The sequence below is a fragment of the Denticeps clupeoides genome, chromosome 11 (genome assembly GCF_900700375.1).
Source record: "Denticeps clupeoides chromosome 11, fDenClu1.1, whole genome shotgun sequence".
Taxonomy (NCBI): domain Eukaryota; kingdom Metazoa; phylum Chordata; class Actinopteri; order Clupeiformes; family Denticipitidae; genus Denticeps; species Denticeps clupeoides.
Window position 1 is genome coordinate 117,148 of NC_041717.1, and position 26,743 is coordinate 143,890.

Consider the following 26,743-nt stretch of genomic DNA (forward strand, 5'->3'; position numbering starts at 1 on the left):
GCTATAGAGACAACCAGACAATTACATCAAGTACATAGTAAATATCCATTCTTGACATTCAGGCTTGCAACAGATTCCAAAAAAGTTGCAACAGTAGAGAATATACCACTTTGTATAGTTTCCCTGTCTTTTAACTACACTTAAAAGACATTTAGGCATTGAAGAACTCAAGTGACTAAGTGTTGCAGGTGTTAGTTTGCCCAATGCTTCCTGCAAACAACGCTTTAGGTGCACAGTATGTGGTTTGGCATTGTCTTGCTGAAATAACCATGGGTGTCCCTTTTCCTCTTTGGTCCGCAGCACACGGCATCCACTTCTTCCAAAAAAGATGTGAAAAACCAATTTGTCTGACCACAATACACGTATACACTGCACAATGAACCATACCAGATGCCTCCATGCCCAGGGAAGTCGACGGCGCTTCTGGACACTATTTATGTAGGGCTTCCTTTTGGCACAGTACAGTTTTAGATGGCATTTCCTAATGTAACTACGTACTGTAGTGCTTGAGAGTGACTTCCTGAAGTAGTCCTGAGACCACACAGTTATTAAACAAATTGATGAATGACTCTGAGATCACGGCCATTCAGTTTAGGCTTGCGCTCTTGGCCTTTACGCATGGTAATTTCTCCAGATTCCCAGATTTATTTTCACTGTAGAGGGCGGAATGCCCAAATCTCTTCCTATCTTTCTTTGAGAAAGATTTTTCTTCATCATTTCAAAGATTGGTGTCAAACTGTCGATCCTCTGCCCATCTTTGCTCCTAAAGGAGTACGCCTTTCCTCGATGCTGCTTTTGTACCGAATCATGATTGCAATCACATGATTGCAATCACAGGGGCAGTGGTGGCCTAGCGGTTAAGGAAGCGGCCCTGTAATCAGAAGGTTGCCGGTTCGAATCCCGATCCGCCAAGGTGCCACTGAGGTGCCACTGAGCAAAGCACCATCCCCACACACTGCTCCCCGGGCACCTGTCATGGCTGCCCACTGCTCACTCAGGGTGATGGGTTAAATGCAGAGGACAAATTTCACTGTGTGCATCGTGTGCTGTGCTGCTGTGTATCACATGTGACAATCACTTCACTTCTTCTGTTAACATCAACAGTTTAGTTATTATACCTTATTACTACCCCTGAATTACCCCATCCCAACTTTTTTGGAATGTGTTTCAAGCCTGAATGGCAAGAATGGATGTTTATTTACAAACCAAATGATGTTGACCAAAAAAACATGAATTATCTTGTGTTCATACTGTCTGCAATTAAATAAAAGTTCAGGGAAATTTGTGAATTACTGCTTTATTTTTTTATTCACATTTTCCACCCTGTCCCAACTTTTTCTGATATTAGATCCGCTTCATACAAGTTTCTTTAAATAAGTAGCACCTGATGTTATAAATCCTATCTTTAAAATTATTAATTCATTACTTAGCATCGGCCACGTTACCAGTTTGTTCAAGGTAGCAGTCGTCATACCCCTGATTAAAAAATCAGTCAGCTTTCGAATTATAGACCGATATCCAACCTTCCATTTATAATGAAAAATTTAGAAAAGGTCATAGCCCAGTGAAGTATATCAATCAATATTTAGACCTCATCACAGCGTTAGTTAAAGTAGTTAATGACCTGCTGTTAGCTGCTTGTCCTGCTTGACCTTAGTGCAGTGTTTGAAACCATTGCTCACGCTATTCACCTTGACAGGTTAGAGAATGGGATTGAGGTTGTTGGGATTAAGGGAATAGCCCTCTCATGATTCAGATCATATTTGACTGATCGGTATCAGTTTGTGGACATTAATGGTGATTCGTCTTCATGCAGAGTTTGCTGTTCCACCAGGGTCTGTCATAGGTACATTGCTATTTTCCTAATAAAAGTTAGGTCACGTAATTCGTAAACACAGTATTGATTTTCACTGCTATGCTGATGACACACAGTTGTATGTATAAGCATCTTCTGTTAAACCCTGATAAGACAGAATTACTTGTCGTTGGGTCTCATGCAGCCAGATGTATGCTCTGTGACTACAACATAACTCTAGATAACCTTTCTATCTCACCAAGTACAGAAGTAAATGATCTAGGAGTCCTCATTTAATTGATTCACATGCATTCTTTTACCTTACAAACATTGCAAAGACAAGAAATATGTTCTCAATGCATGATGCAGAAAAGTTGGTCCACACCTTTATTACATAAATGTTAGATTACTGAAATGCATTACTGGATGTTCTAGTAGGTGCATGAATAAACTCCAGCTAGTTCAGAATGCTGCAGAGTTCTAACAAGTAGCAGAAAATTTGACCACATCACCACTTTCCTACAATCACTGCACTGGCTACCCATCAAATTTAGGATTGACAACAAAATCCTACTTTTGACCTATAAAGCTCTTAATAGTCACGGAGTAGGTGAGTGAACTTTAAGTTATTGACAATCTGCCATGCCCCCTGCGTTCAAGGTCAAAGCTGGAAGCAGATCCTTCTCTTTTAGAGCTCAGCAGTTGTGGAACGGCTTGCCAGTCAAAAGTTTGGACACACCTTCTCATTGAATGTGTTTAAATTATTTTCATGACCATTTACATTGGTAGATTGTCACTGAAGGCATCAAAACTATGAATGAACACATGTGGAGTTATGTAATTAACAAAAAAAATAACTGAAAACATGTTTTATACTCTTTAAGAGCTTCAAGAAGTCGTCACCTGAAATGGTTTTCCAACAGTCTTGAAGGAGTTCCCATGGTGTTTAGCACTTGTTGGCCCCTTTGCCTTCACTCTGCGGTCCAGCCCACCCCAAAAAATTTCGATTGGGTTCAGATCCAGTGACTGTGGAGGCCACTTTTTGTTAAGTACATAACTCCACATGTTCATTCATAGATCTTCAGTGAGAATCTACCAGTTTAAGTGGTCATGAAATAAAGAAAAGACATTGAATGAGAAGGTGTGTGCAAACGTTTGGCCTGTACTGTACATACAGCGTTTCCTTGGAATAATAAAAATATTTTAATATTGCAAATCAGACTTAGATAGTGTATATATAAAAAAGATATTACCTAGTCTGGGTTTCCTTCACGCACAGAATATTCTTGAAGCCAAGTGAAGGAGAATTTTGAAGAAATTTATGACCCTGAGAAAAAAAAAATCTCTTCAATTTTGTCCCATTATTCTCTTAAACATGACTGAAAAAAGGATACTATAATAAACTGCATCATCCAATTAACTCCCCTCAAAATGTGATTCCAAAAAAAGTACATGAAGTACAAGAATCTGATGAACAATTGGACAGCAGCTTTGCCTTTTCATGGTTAAATAAGAACTATTTTCACAGCAGCAAAATGATTAAGTTACAAAAAACAGGCATTTCAGTTAACTAATTCCAAATACTTAGCCTATTTCTGCTCTTTACTTAATCTACTTTCCCCCCAATGTCTGCTTTTTTTACTCACCAAACTCCCGGGGTTGCACTGATGGCAGCTTTGGCCCACCAGCGGTCTGAATCTCCCCAGGAAAGGTGTCACTGTTTGCTGTTTCTTCAGGTTATTCACAAGGCAGAACTGCACAAACACAACCAGTAATCTCATAACGCAGCACATTCTCTTAAATCATTACAAGCAGAAACAATTCAAGGAGGTTCACATACTTACCAATAGCAAAAATTCCAGACATTTTACCTCCCTACTCCTATTAGTTTTAGTGTTAAAAAAATATTTTTACAACTAGCCTTGGACCTATTTTGAGTAGCATTTTCTGGTGAGCCACTTTGAGCTGCTGAATTCTGATTAAATAATTTAAATCATAATTTAATTTAAGGGTTCAAATCTGGCACCAGTACTTTGAATGCTTTTAATCCAGTTGGAATGCTTTTAATCCTGGGGTCTTGAATTTGCTTGAAAGTTCTACTCTATGCTCTGTGACAGCAGTGCAGTTTCAAAGCTAGATGATTGATATTGACCTTCCCTTGATATTGACCTTCCCCGCTGTGTACTTTGTGTTAAAAAAAAAGGTCCAAATTTATGGAACTTATTAAATGTTTTACAAAGCTTGTAACTGGTGTGTGTGTATTATATGTGTGTATCACATTCGTTGTTGCACTTATACATAGAACCCTGAACATCCTCCAGCCCTCCAGAGTAGTAGTGTTTTAGTCAACAAAATTTCTTACTTAATATCTTCGTCAACTATCCTTTATAGAAATGAACCGTGATGGAAATGAAATACACAGCGTAAATGCTGCTCATGTGAGAAATATTATAATATTAATATTGTTGACTAATAAGAACTATGTTATATTTGTGAACCACATTGTATGTTTGATAAAAGATAAGTTAATATGATTCTTTATTAGTCCCACAAGTGGGAATTTTACAGTCATGGCAGAAAGTGGACAGTACAAAATAAGAGCAGCAAAAAACAATAGCACAGACACTATGGCGACTGTATAATATAAATATAATAAATAGTCCTAGAATAGAAAAAATTAAGCAGTGAATGTGAGTTGTAAAAATAAAATATATTTGTGAGATTTTACATCATGAAGTTTGTGGGCCAAAATACGTCCCTTCATACAGTTAGTCTGAACATCATGGGCACGTTCAATGAGATCATACACTCACACACAAACCTGCAGGAAACTCTGTAGAAGTCAAAGGCCAACCAAGACAAGGAGGGAGGTATGGAAAGCACCAATATAAGATTATCAGGGCCCAGCAAAGCCAAACAAATTATGGGAAGTTTTGGAATGCCTCAGAAGAATGCCAAACTGAAAGTGAATTGATTGTCACTGTGATACACTGCAACACAGCACACGAAATGTGTCCTCTACTTTTAACCCATCACCTTGGTGGCAATGGGCAGCCATGACAGGCGCCCGGGAGCAGTGTACAGGGAAGCTGCTTTGCTCAATGGCACCTCAGTGGCACCTTGGCTGAGCGGGATTCGAACCGGTAACCTTCTGATAACCTCCTGAGATTCTAAAGGAAACATTAATGATAAAACTCATAAATATGCTGACACTGTGTCTGTTTCAGCAACTTATTACCCGTTACTATGATTCCCTCTGAACTTACCACCAGCACCTCCGACATAAGAATAGGATTATTAAATGTTAGATCTCTTACACCTCATTGTTAATGAAATTATTACAGATCAGGAGTTTGATGTACAGTGCCTGACCGAAACTTGGTTAATACAACTACAAATTTGTAGCATTGAACGAGTCTAGTCCTCCTGGATTTAGCTATGTACACCAAACCTCACTTAACTGGAAGAGGAGGTGGCGTCACAGTAATTTATAATAACCTTGGAATTACTCTTAAACCCAGACATAGATTTAACTCTACATACCAACATAACTCATGTAGTCTCACAAAATAAAAAGTCATAAGTTAATTACATTAATTATCATTTACAGACCCCCTGGACCTTACTCCGAGTTTCTTAGTGAATTTACAGATTTTGTCTCCAACTTGTCTCTAACAGGACCTACTCATGAAGGTGGTTACACGCTCGATCTCATACTGACCTTCGGTTTAAATATAGAGGATATAGTTATTCTTCTGCAAATAATCCCGGATTCCTGTTTAACACTATAGCCAAACTAACCAGGAATAAGACAGAAACGGATACTACCACTCAATATCATCATAGTAGCTACGATTTTATGAATTTCTTTAATACTAAAATTGTCACGAATAGAGATAAGATTAAAAGCACAACAAATTGCTCCGCCGATATTTCTATGGAAAATAATCGTCAAATAGCTGACAACCGATTTGAACCCCTCAACCTTATTAAAGAGCATGAACTAATTAAACTAATCTCGTCGTCAAATCAATGTACTTGCAATGCAAACACGGTATTATCTTTCATTGCTACGCTGATGACACACAGCTGTATCTGTCAGCAATGTCAGATCAGAGGCAGCAGCTAAACAAAATAGAGAATTGTCTGAAGGACATTAGACAGTGGATGCTCACCAACTTTCTCCTGTTAAACCCTAACAAGACAGAAGCTCTCGTACTTGGGTCTCAAGCAGCCAGGCATAAGCTAGCTGACTACATCATAACCCTGGATAGCCTTTCTATTTCACCAAGTATTGAAGTAAAGGATCTAGGTGTCATCATTGATGCAGGTCTCTCATTCAATTCGCATGTAGATAAAGTCACTAGGATAGCATTCTTTCACCTTAGCAAAAAAATATTGCAAAAAAAAGAATTATCATTTCAATGCATGATGCAGAAAAGTTGGTCCATGCATTTATTATATCAAGGTTAGATTACTGCAATGCATTACTGTCTGGATGCTCATGTAGGTGAATTAGTAAACTCCAGCTAGTACAGAATGCTGCAGCCAGCGTTCTAACTAGAACTAGGAAATTTGACCACATCACCCCAGTCTTACAATTACTGCACTGGTTACCCATCAAATTTAGGACTGACTACAAAATCCTACTTTTGACCTGTAAAGCTCTAAATGGTCTCCCCCCACAATACCTGAGTGAACTTTTAGTTCTTTGCGACCTGCCACGCCCCCTTCGATCAATGGGTGCGGGGTCACTACTGGTACCAAAAGTATAGAAGGTCACAACTGGGAGCAGATCATTCTCATATAGAGCTCCGCAGTTGTGGAACGGCTTGCCTGTCAGTGTCCAGGACTCAGACACAGTCTTAGTGTTTAAATCCAATCTGTTTTCTCTGGCTTTTTGTTAAAGTCCCAGACACTTCACTTTGACACAGTGTCAATTATAAAGTCCAGTTTATGACACAGTCCCCCTGTTAGACACAGACAGTGTTAAATTCACCCTAGTTAGGCTGTTCTATTCAGGGTACCGGGCCACTGTAACAGCAATACACTACTATTACCACATATTTCAGTACCAGTCGTACAATGACACCATCTGCCGCTGCTTCTGTTTGTTCTCTCCGAGACACGGAATCAAGCGCACAGACTACTGGCAGACTCCAGTGAAGAGACAGCAGATAAATCCTGGATCCTGACAACTGCTAAACGAGGACTTAGCATGAAACGAACCAGAGGGTCACCACAGCCACCACCACCGTACTACAGCTTCAGAGATCTTCAAATGGACCAGTAACACCATAATGGACATGTATGGTAGACCATGACACTGGACTACATTCTGGACCAACCCTACAACTGTAGGACTTATTTTTTCGTTCTTTCTTTCCCATTGTACTAATCATCACAAACCCTGCACTGACACCATTTGCAGGTTCACTCTACCCTGGAAGGGGGTCCCTCTCTGTATCACTCCTTCCCAAGGTTTCTTCCTTTCTTTTTTTCTCTATCCTAGAGTTTTTTTTGTGTGGAGTTTTACCCTTGTGTGCAGAAGGGTCAAGTGTGAGGGGTGTCAACTGTAGGGCTTGTCAAAAGCCATTGAGACATACTGTATGTGATTTTGGGCTATATAAGAAATAAATGTTGCTGTTGTTGTTGATTACCGGGCCGCTTCCTAATCCGCTAGGCCACCACTGCCACCAAACTTTCACAACTGGGAGCACAATGATTAGTTGGAGACAAATAATGAGCACTATACGTATATGCATGTTGTATTTTGAGCACTCTTATTCGTATTTGAAATGTGTTATGAATCAATCATTGCTGTATGAATCTTTAGCAGATCCTCAAACCCAGAACAAGGCTAAATGTGGTTTACAAAATAAAAAACTATGTTATTTCTTCTTGTTTAATCATATTATTATAGAATGGTAGTGCAGGGTTTGGGTCCGTATGCATATATTTACTTTACTTGGCAGATGATTTTATCCAAAGCAACTTATAAGAGGAATACACCAGCAATTCTCATTCGGTTTCCACAGATTTTGAGTTACAAAACTAAAAGCCCTAACTTAAGCCCTTAAGGCCTAACTTAAGAAATATACAGACAGACATCTGTGTGTGTGTGTGTGTGTGTATATATATATAATAATAATAATAATACATAAAAAAAAAGGTGCCCCTAAGATCAGCAAAGGCAAAGCGTGCACACAGGCAGAAAATGCACAGCCACTTCCAGAACAGCGGTGACACACATCACATGTGGCAGGACATCCAGGCCATCACAAACTACAGGACTAAATACTCTGGCTGTGACAGTGACCCTTCCCTATCAGATGCGCTAAAGGACTTATACGCATGATTCGACACACAGAACAATGTGACTGCTAGGAAATCCAACCCTCCTACCAGTGATCAGGTGAAGTGAGGAAAACTTTTTGCAGATTTAACTCATGAAAGGCTGCTGGACTTGACAACATCCCTGGAAGAGTGCTCAGAGAACATGCAGACCAGCTGGCAGATGTTATCACAGACATCTTTAACATCTCACTAAGAACCCAACGTGTTCCAACGTGTCTCAAAGCCACTTCAGTGTTGTGTCTCAATGACTACCGCCCCTTTACACGTATACACATCATGATGAAGTGGTCAGAGAGGCTGACCCTGCTGCCCTCCACCCTTGACCCACTGCACATCACCTATCGTCCAAACCACTCCACGGACATTGGCACCACCCTGCATCTGACCCTCACCCACCTGGACAATAGGGACACACATGCACAAATGCTGTTCATAGACTTCAGTTCAGCATTCAACACCATCATTGCTCAGCACATGTTCAAGAAGGTGAGCCTGCTGGGCCTGAACACCTCCCTCTCCAACTGGATCTTGGACTTCCTGAGAGACCTCAGTCTGTCCGGATCGGGAACAGCATTTCCAGCACCACCATACTGACGACATGACCGTGGTGGGTCTCATCAGCAAGAACGATGAGTCAGCATACTCTCTGCAATGACTGATGGACTAAACGAAAGAGATGATTGTTGACTTCAGGAGACAACAGAGGGACCACTCTTCACTAAACATTGACTTCAAATCAGATAGCAGTTCAGCACTGACAATGTGTTCAATGTGTGTAGGAAAATGCTGACCATATTCTACCACTCTGTAGACGGCTAATGCCAACAGTCTGAACAAGCTGATCAAAAAGGCTGGTTCCGTCCTGGGTGTCAGACAGGAGAATAGGGTCTGGAGCCGGAAGTCCACTGTGGTGCCTGATGTTTACTGTGACTCAGGACCTTTGTGAAAGTGCTAGACTTTTATTCTGACATCTTGCACCATCGATGGAATCAATGTCATTTTGAAGGTCCACCCATCTGATTTAAAATGAATACATAAAAAAAGCAGGTTCCTAAGTAATAGATTTCATATATAATGAGTTTTAAAACTGCATATGGTGAAAACATATATATATATGCAGAATTTGCTGATACAGAGAATAAACTCACATTTACATGGTGGCAAACACTTGCAACATAAGGATATCTATAAACTCAATTAATCAAGAATGTAACGCAGTAGCGAACATTGCCACCATATTAAATAAACTGAAAAAATCTACTAAACATCCAGCACCACAGTGGTTCTGCAGCCAGACCTTTCTCAGACAGGAAAGCCTGGAACTGAGCCCCACACGAAGTCCTTCTTACCTGTGGCAATATGACTGTACAACTCTCCCCACTCTACAGAACTCTTCATTCTGTAGGTGATCTTCTCATGATCAGTGTCTGGTTTTTCATGGGACTGTGCAATTATGCCCTCCTGTATGCTACTGAATGTTGGTTTTTCATTAACACTTAAGTTTTTCTTATCTTATCTTACAAGAAAAGAAGAAAGGAGACAAAATTTTATCCCAGCAATGATGAAAACTTTTCTCCTAAGAATGTTTGATTACAGTTTTTCTCCATTAGTTTGGCTAATTTCTAGGGACAGAAATGACACTCAAAATAACATGGACAAATCTCCAAACCACCTTGCAATTTCACAACAGAATGGAATTTCTCACTGATTTAATCAAATTTGCATCTGTCTTACTACATGTCTCAAGTGTCTCAGTTCATATTTGCAAATGGTTATGTACAAGTAAGCTACTGTTGTGATCCGGTCTGGCAGGGGTTACTCCGGATCCGTAGTTCGGACCGGAGTTTCATATTCGTCCTGTGTTATGTTCCCTGATTGTTATCACCTGTGTATCATTGTATAAAACTATCCTGTTCGCCTTCAGGTCATTGTCTGGTGATGTTCCCTTGTCATGTGTATTGCGTATTTAACCCGTCCTGTGACGTCATGCGTCCTCCTTCCTCGCCATGTCCAGCCAACGTGACAGAATGACCTGACCAAATTTGGACGTAGCCGACGGCCCTCCACTGAGACCCAAAGAGCCGTGGTTCGTCTGTCCCACAGTTCCATGTCTGGTGGAGTTCCAAGGTTCCTTGTATGGATGTCCCCCAACGTTATATAATTATATAATTGAATAAAGCTATCCTGTTCATGTCTGTTCGACGTCAGGTCATTGTCTGGTGATGTTCCCTTGTCGTGTGCATTATGTATTATCACTAGAAGTCCCAGGTTTTTCTGACCCCTCAGCTCTAGCAGAGGTAGGCCAAATGGCCCCTTGGTTGGGAACTAACAACTCAATCACCGACAAATGGCTCCCATTCATTTGTAAATTGGTGGCCGATTGGAATGTGTCACTCCCCTTCCCCCCAAGAAGTGTTTGAAAATGGAGTGTTTGGTGTTTTTGAACACAGTCCACTCCAATGTATGTTTGTTCACAAATGTCATAACCTGAGTGAAGTCATTGTCCATGGTTGATAAACATGTATAGAATCATCACTGAATTATAAAACAAAAAGTGAATTTTGTGAATTTTGTTTTTGTGTGCTCTCTCCTCTGCCTGTCCATATAAAATAGCAAAAATAAATCAAATAAAAATAATAATAAATAAACAAATAAATAAAGTAAAAAAAATCTCAGTCCCTCAGTTCCAATTCATCATATCAGTGGTTACTATCCCACGCAGTCTGTCTGTTTCAAAATCTGTGTTTGCAGCGTTTGCAGACCCAGTGACCATTGTAGAGATCATACAATATTCATTGGAGACTGAAGTGTGAGCGTTCTATTTTTTCATTTTCATTCTATTCATTTCATTCTATTAGCAACTTTTCATTCTATTTTCAGACTATTTTTAATAAATAAAACACACTTGTGTTTCTATATTTTGTGAATTTTTCAATGTCACACACATACTGTAGCTTTGGCCTGTCTTGCCAGGGTTCACAGGTAACAACAAAAGCAGGAGGACAATGGAGCCGATGGCCCATTACTCAGAGTTCCCTCAGGGCCAACTAGAATCATATACATGTGATGGATAGCCAACAGAAGTCAGAAAAACCATTAAAAACCGCTTGCTAAAATTTTGCTAAAAGGTTTTAATAGCAGAGAACTTCCTTTTGTGCTGAACTGGATAAAATATCACTGCACATAGCCTACTACTTCAGTGGCATCAAGAATTCTGTGGTGTACGAACCTCCTCTCCAAAAAAAGAACATGCAGAGAAGACTTGCCACTCAGCAGGCCTTGCAAATTCTCTTGAGTGAAGTAAACCCTTGTGACTCGGATGGAGAAGACATAGAACTTCAGCCAGATTCAGACTCAGAGCCGTCTGATCAGTTTTAATATTTCATATTATTTTCATTTCATTATTTCATTTCAAACAAGTAAATGGAAAATACCACAAGTAAGTGGAAATATCTACTCTGCCTTTTTTATATTTTCCACTTTTTTGTTTGTGCACCTTAGCAGACATTCACTGCCATCTGAAGTGCAAGACATTTTTCAGTCATAACCTGAGTGAAGTCATGGTCCATGGTTGATAAACATGCTCATACATGTACAGAATCCTCACTGATTTCTAAAACAAAAAGTGAATTGTGTGCCAGGGTTCACAGGTAACTAGTGTTTTTGCACAACAAAAGCAGGAGGACAATGGAGCTGATGGCCTCTCCACAGGAGGTCGGGCCAAAAATCGCTTGCTAAAAGTTGCTCCCTTTCACCCCAATAGAAGCGTACGCCGCAGATAGAGAGCCAACGGCTAAGGCCAGAAGAAGTATCTTGAGTCGCCTTCAGAGCTTCCTGTGTATCATCACTCTTGACATGCTTCGTAGCATTCAAGAATGGACTATTCCAGTGTGTGGGGATCATTTGTCACCATTTGCATCACATCCTACAACCCTGGTCTACATATCACCATTGATGAACAGCTCTTCCTGTCAAAGTCTCACTGCTGTTTCCTGCAGTATATTGCAACTAAACCTGATAAGTTTGGGATCAAGTTTTGGGTGGCTTGCGACCTAAAATCCAAGTACATTTGCAATGTCCTCCCATATCTTGGCAAGGACCCCAGTCGTCCCAGTGGGGAGAGACTGTCTGAAAATGTAGTGATGAGGCTGATGGAACCATTCCTAGACAAGGGCAGAAATGTTACCACGGACAATTTCTTCACATCGCTGTCACTTGCACAAAACTGCTTAGCCAGAAAACCACCATCCACGGCACAGTCAACAAGATTGGCCGGGAAATTCCTCAATCTGCCAGACAAACAGCATGGCCCGCCTTGTTTACATGACAAAAGCATCAGTTCACAGGTGATTAAGGATATTAGTTAAAAGTCTTCTAGTCAATTGACTATCTTGTGGGTTTTATAGGTAGAAAAGCCAAATGACTAATCTCTGGGACTTCTAGTTTAAACCCCTGTCCTGTGATGTCGTGCGTATGGGTCCTCCTTCCTCGCCATGTCCAGCCCATCATGACAGCTACAGTTAGCACAATTAGCTTACCTTTAGCACATTTTCCAATAGCACATAAATAGCACATAAATAGATCTTGCTGATCTAAACTGATTAGTTAATTCTCAGTCTAATTGTTGTTCTCTCCAAAACATGTCAGCATGATTTCATTGTGTAAGTCATCATACGCAGAATACTCTGTTCAATTGTCTAAATTGGTCAAGAACATAATCCAATGAACACATATATGAATTTCTTGGAACATTTGATAATATCATGACAGTAATAGATGGTGGCGAAATTAGAACTTTACTAATGAAGGAGGAGTCCCCCACATCTCAGATGACCAATCAAAAAGTTTGTTTCGTTACCTGAAGGTGTGAATGGTTGTGAATGCTTAATGCCAAACACCAGTACAATTTGCATTATGAATATGGAGGTACCTTGCCAAGTACATGAACAAGGGCAAATTCCTGCTAGAGGAAGAGGAGGAGGAAGAAGAAGCAGAGGAGTGAGGAATGTAGTTGTGAAACTATTGTTACAGCACTGTAACAACAACAACATTTATTTCCAAAATCACATACAGTACGTCTCAATGGGCTTTGACAGGCCCTACAGTTGAAACCCCCCACACTTGACCCTTCTGGCCCTGTAGACAAGATTTAACTTTGTTTTTTGTTTGTGTTTAAATTTTGGCCAGAATACAATATGCATTTTCTTTTTATGTAATCTAATGTATGGATGTCATGTGTGTGAATAAAAATGATTTCTTGGCAGTATGAATGCAGTGTGAGTGATGTCAAAGTTTGGAGGCTGCTTGAAAGTGATTAGTTGTCACATGTGACACACCACAGCACAACACCCAGTGAACACAGGGAAATGTGTCCTCTGCATTTACTGTAAACCATCCCCTGTGGGAGCAGGGGGCAGCCATGAAAGGCGCCCAGAGAGCAGTCTGTTGGGACAGTACTTCGCTCAATGGCATCTTGGCAGTTTGGCATTCGAACTGCCAACCTTCTGATTACGGGTCCACTTCCTTAGCTGCCTGGCCACCACGACCCATCTTACTGTAGAATCCTTTTTCTTCAGTTCTATACAATTTATACAATTGTATTCTGTTAGCTAGACTTCTTCCACAGTGACAAAACATCTAGCCATTTTGACTAGCAGTGCTTGCACATTGCCAAAGGGACTATGCATTTTGGGGGCACTGACTATTTACATGAGAAAGGAATTTAGTTTTGACATATGGGTAAACTGTTTAGAGTTTTTCCAGGTGATCCATGGTGTTGTACTGAACCATGTTATTTTGGCAAAAGCACTAAGTGAATGCAAATGAGCCAAAGCAATTGAGAAAGATCTTTGACATGTTTATGGTACTGACACTTTATATGGGAAAGGAATCTAGTTTTGAAGCATGTGTGAACAGTTTTGGGAGAGATATGGACTTTTGCTAGTGAGCTCTAATGTTGCGCAGAACTGTAAGATTGTTTGGACAAATTATCTTCTAGTATTAAGAAGGTCATTTCTGTTTAAAAAATTAGCCAAACCAACTTAGAAAAACTGTAATACAATTACTTAATAGATTTTTATAACACAAGCAAGTATCAGGGGCATACCATTGGCCTGTGTCGCTGCAAGGTGCTGTGGGTCACAGGCTGTGTAGAGATGCAAACCCCTCTTCTCTCCAGTTCCATCACTAATGAGCTACACCTAGGAAGAAGTAAACAAAAGTACATTCAATCATATGGCTTAAACCCAATTTTCTAGACTCGGATCAGCCTTGTAAATGCTTCTCTGTAACATGGAACATAGTGAAAGTGAAGTGATTGTCATTCACATGCATATTATCCGTGCCTAGAAGAAAACGGTCTGTGTTCAGTCCGAGCTCACCTGACATCATGGACGTCTGAACCAGGATGTTTTTTCTGGCGTTTGTGGCTTCAGAGGAGCGCTGACTGAACACAGACCTTTTTTTCTGCTCATTGTAGCAGAAAACGGACAGTGCTGGCCTAGTGGGTTAGGAAGCGGACCAGTAGTATGTCATACTGTGCATACTGTGCATACTGTGATTACCGAGATCAATAATGCAATATGCGATTGTGATATGATAAATGCCACTTGCGTACCTAGCAATAAAATTACTAATGACGAAATCTTTACATCACTGCTATTTTCCCAATACTGCAGCTTAATAAAAATAATGACCATTGCCTGACCATATCCATTCCCACCTGGGCTGCTGTTGTGACGCCACACATCCAACTTGTAAAATGCTTTAAGAGAGCAAAGCTATTCTATGGGGTGGATGTGATTTTGAATGGTGAATGAAAATGGAGTAAGAACTGAGGTGTTCGAGTGGCCGAAAATTGCAAATCAAATGAATATTTCATGCAAATATGTACAACATGCAAAATAATTTTACCAATCACTGAAACAAATTTACAAGCAGCGAATTAAACGGAAAGAATAGGTACTATAGTTTGTTTGCATTGACTTTACTATGCAAGCTCGACCTGACCATTCCAAGATTTACAGCTGTACCCTGCATATTTTAAATGTACCAACATATACCATCTTCAGAATTGGAGAAAGCAGCTTTGTGAGTTTTAACCAGTTTAAAGACCACTTTAAATTTCTCTGCTCAGCTTAATTTACTCAGAGCAAAAAAAAAAACCTCATGCAGTAAAAAAAGAAGAGACATCCTTAAGAAGAGTAACTGTGCCTTTATAACATCTAGTAGTTCTAGTAGGCATTGAAAGACTGTTATTTGGTTGTCTTTTTAGTGTCTTTAAGATAAGATCTCTCTCTTCTAGATATCTTGGCACAAGAGCATCTATTTACAGCATCCTTGCATGGTCTAAAATACTGCTTTTGGAGCAGCAAAAACAAAGTTACAGATACACTCGAATGAAAAAACTAAACAGAAATGGCTTATAATTAATACTTGTAGATCATGTAGACGCCCACACCCACATACAAGTTAGTGTAAGGTCAGTGTTTGGGGAGACTCTGATTAATACCCTGGGAACAGTGTGCAAAAAACAGGACAAACAGAAGCTCTGCACGTCCACCCAGAGGCAGAGGTCAAAACAGGCAGGATATTTATGCATACATGGTCCCTGGAGACTAGAATGTCAAATCACCCACAAAAAAGTAGCTATACTCACTTTAAAAACCCTCACAGTGCACTAAAACTAAAAAGCTAATACTGTATGCCCAAAAGTCAGCCACCTGTCCATTGAAAAAAAGCAGTTTAGCCTTTAATAATGGCCAATTCTTCAACAATTAAATTGACAAACTCTCCAAATATGCTCATTAAATGTCAACAAAAGCCCACAAGATCATAAATCAAGTGTTAAATGTAAACTTGAAGCCAGACCTTCCAACACATCGAAAAAGTAACTGGGAAAAAGTGACAAAACATAAAATAATGTTCAGTAGAGTTCTGTTGTATTGTTGCTAGTATGTAATAGAATTATAGTAAACCTTTTTACAATATGTGATTCAGAGTCATTTCACAAGACATTTTTTGGTTTCCACTCTCTCATGTTTTTCTGATGGCACATTAGCCACTGCAGTTGAACAAGAGTGCTGAACACAAGTGTGTGAGTGCGGCCGGGAGCACAGTGGGGCCTTCGACTTCATTCGGCGGAATGAGGGTGTGGAACTAACCTCAACTCGGGGGCAGTTAGGACATCAGAGATCATGCAGTAATTTTGGCCAGGGCCGGAATAAGGAATCGGTAACATCAGAGGTAAAAAAAAAAAAAAAAAAAAAAGGTCCAAAGGACAAATACAGAAGAGTAGTCAGTTTGAGGCTTGGTCAGGAAAGTCAAATTGCCGGCTTCTTACGTCCGGGATGACGAGGTTGTGGAGGTGCGCTCGTCCCCGGGTGGTTCGGCGGACCAAACCCAGCTGAGACAACACCGAACTAATGGACACCAAAACGTTAAGAAAAAATGCAATAGATTTAAAAGAAAATATTGAAGTGCCCAGTCCATTATCTAAGGTTGGGGGGGTGCTTGTAGAGGACCGAGCCAGCACCATATTTTTGTATACAAAAATATCATTATTTGATGTTGATGCGACCACTCAATATAATCATAGTAGCGATGATTTTAAGAATTTCTTTAATACGAAAATTGTCGCAAATAGAGAGAAGATTAAAAGCACAACAAATAGCTCCTCCGATATTTCCATGGAAAATAATCTTCTAATAGACGACCACCGATTAGAACGATTCAACCCTATTAAAGAGCATGAATTAATCAAATTAATCTCATCATCAAATAAATGTACTTGCGCTTTGGATCCGATTCCAACAAGGCTCCTTAAGCAAATAGCACCCAATGTTATAAATTCTATCCTCAAAATTGTTAACTCGTCGCTTAGCACCGGCCACGTACCAAGTTCGTTCAAGGTAGCAGTCATTAGACCCCTGATTAAAAAGCCGGATCTTGATCGCAGTCAGCTTTCAAATTATAGACCGATATCCAACCTTCCGTTCATATCAAAAATCTTAGAAAAAGTTGTAGCCCAGCAGCTGAGCACATACCTAGACTGTAACAATATCCACGAAGTATATCAATCAGGATTTAGACCTCATCATAGCACTGAGACAGCGCTGGTTAAAGTGGTTAATGACCTGCTGTTGGCCTCTGATCAGGGACGCATCTCGCTGCTTGTCCTGCTTGATCTGAGTGCAGCGTTTGACACTATTGATCACGCTATTCTCCTTGCCAGGTTAGAGAATGTTATCGGGATTAAGGGAATAGCCCTTGAATGGTTCAGATCATATTTGACCAACCGATATCAGTTTGTGGACATCAATGGTGTTTCGTCTTCACATAGTAAAGTAGAGTTTGGTGTTCCACAAGGTTCTGTCCTAGGTCCGTTACTTTTTTCTCTATACATGTTACCTTTAGGCAACGTCATCCGCAAACACGGTATTAGCTTTCATTGCTACGCTGACGACACACAGCTGTATCTGTCAGCAATGCCAGATCAGAGGCAGCAGCTGAACAAAATAGAGAATTGTCTGAAGGACATTAGACAGTGGATGCTCACCAACTTTCTCCTGCTAAACCCTGACAAGACAGAAGCGCTCGTAATCGGGCCTCAAGCAGCCAGGCATAAACTGGCTGACTACACAATAACCCTGGATAGCCTTTCTATCTCACCGAGTATTGAAGTGAAGGATCTAGGTGTCATCATTGATGCAGGTCTCTCATTCAGTTCGCACGTAGATAATGTCACTAGAATAGCATTCTTTCACCTTAGAAATATTGCGAAAATAAGAAATATCATTTCAATGCATGATGCAGAAAAGTTGGTCCATGCATTTATTACATCAAGGTTAGATTACTGCAATGCATTATTGTCTGGATGCTCTAGTAGGTGCATGAGTAAACTCCAGCTAGTACAGAATGCTGCAGCCAGAGTTCTAACCAGAACCAGGAAATTTGACCACATCACCCCAGTCTTACAATCACTGCACTGGTTACCCATCAAATTTAGGATTGACTACAAAATCCTACTTTTAACCTATAAAGCTCTAAATGGTCTCACCCCACAGTACCTGAGTGAACTTTTGGTTCCTTATGAACCGCCACGCCCCCTTCGATCAATGGGTGTGGGGTCACTACTGGTACCAAAGGTGCAGAAGGTCACAACTGGGAGCAGATCCTTCTCCTATAGAGCTCCGCAGTTGTGGAACAGCTTGCCTGTCAGTGTCCGGGATTCAGACACAGTCTCAGTGTTTAAATCCAATCTCAAAACCTATCTGTTTTCTCTGGCTTTTTGCTAAAGTCCTAGACCCTCATTTCACTTGATTTTGACGCAGTGTCAATTATAAAGTCCAGTTTATCACAGAGTCCCCCTGTTAGACACAGACAAAGTTAAATTCACCAGTTAGGCTGTCCTAGTTAGGGTACCGGGCCACTGTAGCACCAATATACCATTATAACCACAGATTTTGGGCTATATAAGAAATAAATGTTGTTGTTGTTGTTGTTGATGTTCCTGTATCAATACAAAAATACAGCATAAAATATCAATATATTGCTGTATCGATATTTTCCAACACCCCTAGTCACTTCTGTTTGAGACCCCATAATATAAGGCTAGACAAGATCACCAGGTTGTTCAGTGATACGTCTTTATATCAGTGCTTTATTAGTGTTATCACAACACTGGTTGTGTGGACTGCTCTTGCATTATCCCTTTTCTGTTGGAGCAAATTAAGATGGCATACACTATGAAATTTTTGGCCCCATTATAGATGACTTTTCACTCATATGATAATTCCTGGAGTCAAGCTGAATCTCAGCTTAATTGTAGTTCATGCATCATAGTGTACAAGATGTGAAGAACACCGATTTCTCCCATCCTATGAATCAAATCTCTTTAAAATTTTGGTAAAGGATATTGCAATGTGTCAGCAAAGCCATGAGTTGACTGACTTTAACGTGATTGGTTTTGTCCTCACTGTGCACATGAGAAAACAGAACTAAAGTACAAGCCTGGCAGCACATCATGTTGTGAATGCAGCACATTGAATTTTGGCTGACTGAGCTGTGGCAGACACACACATGGAATAGCAGGGAGAAAATGTGGGAAACGTTATTTATAGAGATAAATTGTCTTTTCATTGCATGTAACTTAGTTGTGCAATTAGAGCAGACTGAAAAATAGCATAGTGTATGTACAGATATACAGCACAGACTTTCTGGATTACCCCTCTGACTCTTACTGGATATACTGGTTCAGACATTGGCTGGCTTTTCCAAAATCTGTCTTTTGGTATCAATTTATCATTACAGTATTGAAACTATAAACACCCTCAGTTCCAATTTGCCCACAAATCAAAAGAAATGTAATTTCAGCAAATGGAAGGGTTAAAGGATCTTAATTATCTATTACCACCACACAGCTAAATATTGAATGAGAGACATTTGCACACACCAAACTGATTATAAAACATATAATACATTTGCACATGAAATTAGTTATTAACAGGGCAGCATAAAATTAAATTGTTAACTAAATATATTGGGGTAATAGGTCATCATGAAAACTACAACTCCAGTCTACAATGGAGGGTCACATACCGCAGGGTTTCTTTCTTGTTCATGGCCAGTACAGCTCTGAGGAGTCAAAGCCCAGACTTTGTTTGAAAACAATGAACTTTTACACTGATTACACTGACACCTCACACCTAAATTAACCTAAGGATGTAGTCACAACAGTGTTAACTTAAATGCATATTGAAAAAAGATAAAATTTCATTTAGGGCTGCAACAATGAATCGATAAAATCCATAAAAAACGATTAATAAAAGAGTTGGCAATGAATATCTTAATCGATTCGTTGTGTAGCACGACGCAAAGACATTTGATTAAAAAACTTTAGTTGAGCACAGTGAACACATTCAATCTCTCTCGCGCACTGATGCTAGCAGAGTTAGGCGGCTTATAGAAAAGGTGGGGCAAAAAAAAAAAAAAAAACGAGGCACCTTTCATGGCTGCCCACTGCTCACCAAGGGTGCTGAGGAAACATTTTGTTGTGTCACCGTGTGCTGCTCTGAATCCCTGCCACATTATCACAATCTGAGCAACTGTTTTCTGCAGCAGGCAACATAGCCTTAAAGAGCAAGCCTGAGCCAGGAGCATGTGAACAAGCTCACATTTTTGCATTGCAATGCAATGTGTCTGAACAAAGGGAGTAAGAAAAACTGTGTAGGTGTCAGTGTGCGTCTGCGAGTATGTGCATCTGCAGTGTAGTGTACAGAACAAGTTCTGACATTCAAACAAATCCTGTTAAATTTTCTGATTTGTATTGTTGTTTATGATGGCTCAGGTGGCACTTTATTTTAAGAACAAAAAAATTCTATATATTTGGCAGATGTAAAGCATACATGTGTGTGTTTGTATTAACCCATTTTTATTTTATTATTATTATAACAGCTCAATGAGCAACATGTTTGTGCACTTTCTAAAGATTTTAGTTCTGTTTTTGAATAAAGGTTGGAAAAAAAGTTGGAAATGAATGCTTTTCTTGTTTTTGATTAGAGTGTATATCCCCATGTCTTGCCCATTGTATTTTTCCTCAATATAACCTCACTTCAGTTCGCTCATCTGCCGTTGCACATTCTATGATTCCTGACAACTAATGATACTATTAACCTACTATTTAACCAATCAGCCTTGGTGAGCAGAGTGGGCAGTCATGAAAGGTGTGTGAGGAGGTGTATTTGGGGTAGTGCTTTTCTCAGTAGCACCTCAGTGGCACCATGGCAGTTTGGGAATCAAACCGGCAACCTTCCAATTATGGGTCCGCTTCCTTAGCCACTAGGCCACCACTGCTCATGAATTATAACTAAATCAATTAAAACCTTGTATTTTGTTCATAGCATCTTTTTCTTTCTTTTTGCAGCAGAGGGCTTGTATTTTGTCAACTCTGTTAAGCCCATACAAATCTAAAGTATTGCAACAATTAGGGCTGCAACTAACGATAATTTTAATAATTGATTACTCTGTTGATTAATCGTAGAATCGTATAAAAAAAAAAAAAAAAACGAGAAAAGCATTAATTTCCAACCCTTTATTCAAAAACAGAACAAACACAAACATGTTACTCCTTGAGCTGTTATAATAATAATAAAATCAAATCAAAATGGACTAACACAAAAAACATACACATGTATGCTTTACATCTGCTAAATATATAGACTTTTTTAAATAAAGTGCCACCTGAGCTGCCAGAACGATAAATAATTTATAAAAAAATAAAGAACAATACAAATCAGAAAATGTAACAGAATTTGTTTGAATGTCAGAACTTGTTCTATACACTACACTGCAGATGCACACACTCGCAGACGCACACACTCACAAACTCAGACACACACTTACTCTCTCTCTCCCTTTGTTCAGACACTTTGCATTGCAATGCAAAAATGTGAGCATGTCCACATGCTCCTGGCTCAGGCTCGCTCTTTTCTTTGAGGCTATGTTGCCTGCTGCAGAAAACAGTGTTGAGGTGGCAGGGATGCAGAGGTAAGACTTGGCTAGCCTGGACAACATGGGATATCTTTCATTGTTAGCCTTCCACCACAATAATGGGATTTCTTCCTTGGCAAGGATCTTTTCTCCAAAGTATGTGAGGACTTTGTTCCTCACTTGGCTGTGGACATCTTCAGCTTTGCCTGCTCTATCCTCTTCTTCACCATCAGAACCAAGGTGTGAATCAAGTAGAGTGGCTACTAGAGGTGTTGATTCAGTAGCTGTAGTATTGGAGGAGGTAACAACATTGCAACATTGCAACATGCTGCTGCACATCCATCTTCCTTCTCTGTTCAAGTGACATTGTTTGAAGTTTAGTTTGAACAGGTAGGATTTCATCAGGTGAAAGAAACTTGCTCAGTTTCCTAAACCTTGGGTCAAGGGCCAAAATCACTGTGTTTGGTGCTTCATCTGAGAAAGCAGTCTCCCTTTTCCATCTCTCCTGCAACTGCTGCACCGCAGTGAGCTGGAAAGCCTGCAGCGGGGCTGACTCGTCGACAGCTCTCTGGGTGGACTTCAACAGCCCCTTCACAAGTGGAGATATTGCAGATATTGTTGCATATTTCTGTCCACTCATGAACACAATGACACATTCAAAAGGCTTGAGGACTGTTGAAAGCTCTTCCAGCAGGCTCCACTGGTCTGGTTTCATTTTCCCTCTCTGTGTGACAGAGCTGTCGGACAGTGTTGCTGTTACAGGTGACCTTTGCTCAAGCAGTCGACTTATCATATAGAATGTGCTATTCCACCTTGTGCTTATGTCTTGAACAAGGTTGTGCTCTGGTGTGGCCATTTGTTGTTGTTTCTCACTGAGTTTACTGCTGGCTAGCTCGCTTTTCTTAAAATGTTCTACCAGACATCTTGCAGCCCAACAGCTTTTTCAATGCTTGGATGCATTGTATGGCCAGTGCAAAGTATGGCCAGTGCAACGGACAGAGGACTACCCATGCTTCTCCTGTAGGATATTTGCTGCAGCCACAATATTAGCACCATTGTCATGGACTATGGCAATGATTTTGCTAGGAGGAATCTGTCCACTATCTGCTCCAACCACTCTGCAATGTAAGATGCAGTATGTCTGGCCTGCAGTGGCATGGTGGTGAGGCAGAATGACTGCATGTCCCAGTCATCTGTGATGTAGTGGCATGTAATGCCAAGGTAGGATTCAGTTGCTACACTTGTCCATACATCAGTGGTGAGAGCAAGTTTGCTGTTGTTGGTGTTTATTGCAGTTTTAACTTCCTTGAATGTCTCTTCATATTTTCTTTCCATGAGTTTTGTGAAGTGAGTACTGGAGGGCAGAGTGTAACCAGGGTTCAAGATGTGGATCATTTTAGTGAAGCCGTAATCTTCAACCATCGACTGAGGCCTAATTTCAGTGACGAGCATGTTGAGGATACTATCCGTCAAGACAGCGGCTTGCTGTGGTGTACATGATGCATTTCCCATCAAGAAGCCTCTCATGGTTTGCTGTTTTTTTCTGGAATCAAAAAGATAGTATAAGTATGTGTAATAGCACAATTTTTACATCAACATACTTATACATACTTGTTTTAGTTACTAGTTGTGTAAAGGTAAGTAACCCAAAGAGCAATGACAGACAACACACACACTCTCTCTCTCAAGCTCACTTGAAGCTTATTCATTAAATTATTACCATCAATGTAGTAAGTGCAAGGTTAATTTAAACACCACATTTAAACAAAGCTTAAGATGACCAAGTGCTATAAAATAACTTTAAAATTAAATTAAAAAGTACAACACACACAAATATATGTCAATAATAACCTATTTGGGACAAAGCACAGAATATACACTGCTTTTCTAACTTAGTAGTTTTGTCCTGTTTTCAGTCCAAATATCTAAAAAATCTTAAATCAAGATACATTTACTAGACACATGAAATAGCATAAGAAATTGTGTCTTGTTTTCTGAAAAAAAACACCTCAAAATTAAGTGATTGTTTGCTTAAAACAAGCAATCTGCCAATGGGGTAAGAAAACTAATCTTAATAAGATATATTCTCAAACAGAAGATTTAAGCATCACTTAATTTTCTCATGCCATTTTTCTTGTCTAGTAATCTTGATTTAAGATTTTTTAGATACTTGGACTGGAAATGAGACAAAATTACTAGGTAAGAAAAGCTTTTTTTGCAGTGTAGCTATACATGACAACAGATGAATGGTCCAAAAAGGATGGAAAAATGAATGGTCCAAAAAAGGCTAGTGAATAAAAACATGACTTTAGTTTTTTAATGCAAAGTAACTATACCACCCCTGGTTTACTACTGTTATTAACGAACTAACGCTAACTTGTCATTCTTGTCAAGCTAGATAACAAGTAAACACCAGCACCAGGGACATTACGTTCCTCACTTCAAAACAGAACAAAAGTAGGATTCTGTAGTGACTTACCCTGCTGTTGAACTACCATTCCTCCTCATCAAACACTCCAACATGTTTGCGTTTCAGGTGCTGGATTATTGCCGTGGTGCTCCCGTGCCATGTCATGTCGCTTTTGCATATTTTGCAGTTAACACATTTTTTCTGTTTATTTAGTGTGAAATGCTCACACACTTTGAATGACTTGGGTCGAACAGATTTCTCTGCCTCTGCCATGTATCTTTCCTCTACCTCCGCTTTTTTTTATTTTATTTTTTTTGCTCCGCTCTGTCTATGAGGCGCCAAACTCTGCTAGCATCTGTGCATGAGAGAGACCAAGTGTGTTCACTCCACTCCGCTCTCAAGTAAAGTTTTTTTTTTAATAATCAAATGTCTCCGCGTCGCGCGACACAACAAATTAATTAGGAAATTCGTTGCCAACTCTTTTAGTAATCAATTTTTATCGATTTAATTGATTCATTGTTGCAGCCCTAGTAATCATCTCAGCAATAAAAGTGCTGTCCACTCACAATTTCTACAATTAATGCACTTTTTAGGACAGCTTTATGAACACGTATAATCAATATAACTGAAAAAAAAACATCTGATGGAGGTGACTTCCTGATGTCAGCCAGCTAACAGTTGCCATCCATTAAAAGGCTGGTGTATGTTAAGTTACTTAAATGTATTTAGAAAAAAAAAAGTAAAGTGCATATTACTCAATTAGATGTTATCTACATGAATGTCAACTTGTCAGTAATACAGTGCCTTGAACAAGGTATTGGCAGGATATGCCCAGACACCAAGATGGACAACCAACCAACAGAGAGAGCAGTCATATGGTAGGGTGATTGCAAAGGAATGTTTTTTAAAACTGCGGAAAGCTGATTGTTCCCCCCTGTATTGGTTGTGGGAACTCTTGGGATTTCTCCATGTGGAGAGGTTAAGGTATGATCAGTCAGGCAGTACTAAAAGGTTTAATATGAAAGTTTAAAGTATAGAATCCAATACAACAATTTATGAATGAGAGAGTAATGCCCACAGATATATAAGCTCTATGCTAACTGCCACTCCTTTGTACCTTTTCCAGATTTTGCATAATCACACGACCCTAATGGGACTATTTAGACTGTGTACAGATTGAGAACTGTAGACATGTGAGACCCATGCACCGTGTGGATGATATGAGTTACTGACTGGTCGTCAAGTGAGTGGTCGTCACATATATTCTTACAAAAGAGCCAAGCCTAAATGTTGTGCATGTCCACAGAATTGTTCTGGCAAGAGGTCCGGATTCGGCACTGACAACTTCTTAATCATCGCTGACCACGTGCTTACATTGTGCTTACACACCTTTATATGAATCAGAAGAACCAGGTTCAAACCCCATGTATTACCATTGTGTCCCCGAGTAAGACACTTAACCTTGAGTGTCTCCAGGGGGACTGTCCCTGTCACTACTGATTGTAAATTACTCCGGATAAGAGAGTCTGCCACTTGAATTTAAAAGTGTACAAGCATGTAACTCAGTAAATAACACTGGCAAGATGTACACCATGCTTTAACTAACTTGGAAAACCATGCACTTGTTCTACTCCATCTTGCCTCTCGCTACTCCACGGGGCAGTGGCCTAGCAGGTAAGGAAACTGACCAGTAATCTGAAGATTGCCGGTTCTGCCCCACACACTGCTCCCCTGGGCACCTGTCATGGCTGCCCCCACTATACCGGGGTTTAACAAAATGAAAATCAGCCTGGCCTGCTGCTACACTTGCCAATGAACCTGCATTGGTTTTAGCACGTTTCCGCAACATAAAAAAAATCCCTTGCAATGAAAATATATGACAGAACAGTGCAGTGAACTGAAGGGTTCACTTTTTATGGTTCAATCTGCGCATGGGCGCGTTTGATGGGTTTCAAAAATCGTGCAGCCCTAAATAATATCATAAATTGTTTCATTAACTTGATGCATGATAGCACAACACCAGCACAACAACAAGTTTTTCTTTGTTCCAGCGCCGCAAAGGAGCCGAATCCACGCCGCTGCCAACCTCCTTCCCTCCTTCACTCACCCACACCACACGCTGGCGTCCGGTTAATTACCCGAAGGGCTTCTGGAAGCGCCGGAGCAGCGTTCATGGGGAAAGAACATTACACGAGTTAATGTACGTTGCAAACAGCATGCTTTCGCAGATAAAGCTAATACGCCACTCGACATAGGCTGTTGAAATATCTTAAAACTGCTTCTGAAGGGCGACATATAGCCATTCTATTTAACTAGCTTGCGAATATCATTTTTTAAATCCTAAGTACATTCTTGATCCTATTTGTTGTTATCAAAACTGCTCTTTCTCAATAAAAATATTTTACCTCAGAAGGTCAGATCAGCTCGGTCTTCCTGTTCTTCCTGTTCTCATACCTTAATGGCGTTGTGAGCACGCGCGAGCCTGGCGCCAAACTCGGCTGAGGGAGGGCTAATACTGTTGCCAATGAGAAAATGTAATTTATAACAAAAAATTAAAATTTCTAAATTTGTAGGACAAAATTTTAAAAAGAAATTTTTATTTAATCACATAAATAAAAGGATCAGACTGGTTGATTTCATAATGAATAAGTAAAAAGTTGACAAATTAGGACATGTCTACAGAATGTGTGACA

General features: G+C 39.9%; 1 protein-coding gene across 6 annotated transcripts in view; it reads right to left on the bottom strand.

The window, feature by feature from the left end:
• gpat2 (glycerol-3-phosphate acyltransferase 2, mitochondrial) overlaps positions 1-26,500 on the bottom strand; it is a 67,956-nt gene extending 41,456 nt beyond the window's left edge. For 4 of the 6 annotated variants that reach the window (XM_028997031.1, XM_028997029.1, XM_028997025.1 and 1 more), the window contains exons 1-5: positions 26,456-26,500; positions 26,158-26,199; positions 14,259-14,352; positions 3,442-3,549; positions 3,049-3,122 (exon numbers count right to left, since the gene is read on the bottom strand). In XM_028997031.1, coding sequence (XP_028852864.1) covers positions 3,049-3,122; positions 3,442-3,549; positions 14,259-14,336 — 260 coding nt within the window. In that variant the 5' untranslated portion in view covers positions 14,337-14,352; positions 26,158-26,199; positions 26,456-26,500. The other 2 variants (XM_028997026.1, XM_028997028.1) reach the window with 2 other exon arrangements.
• Positions 26,501-26,743: the final 243 nt, after the last annotated feature.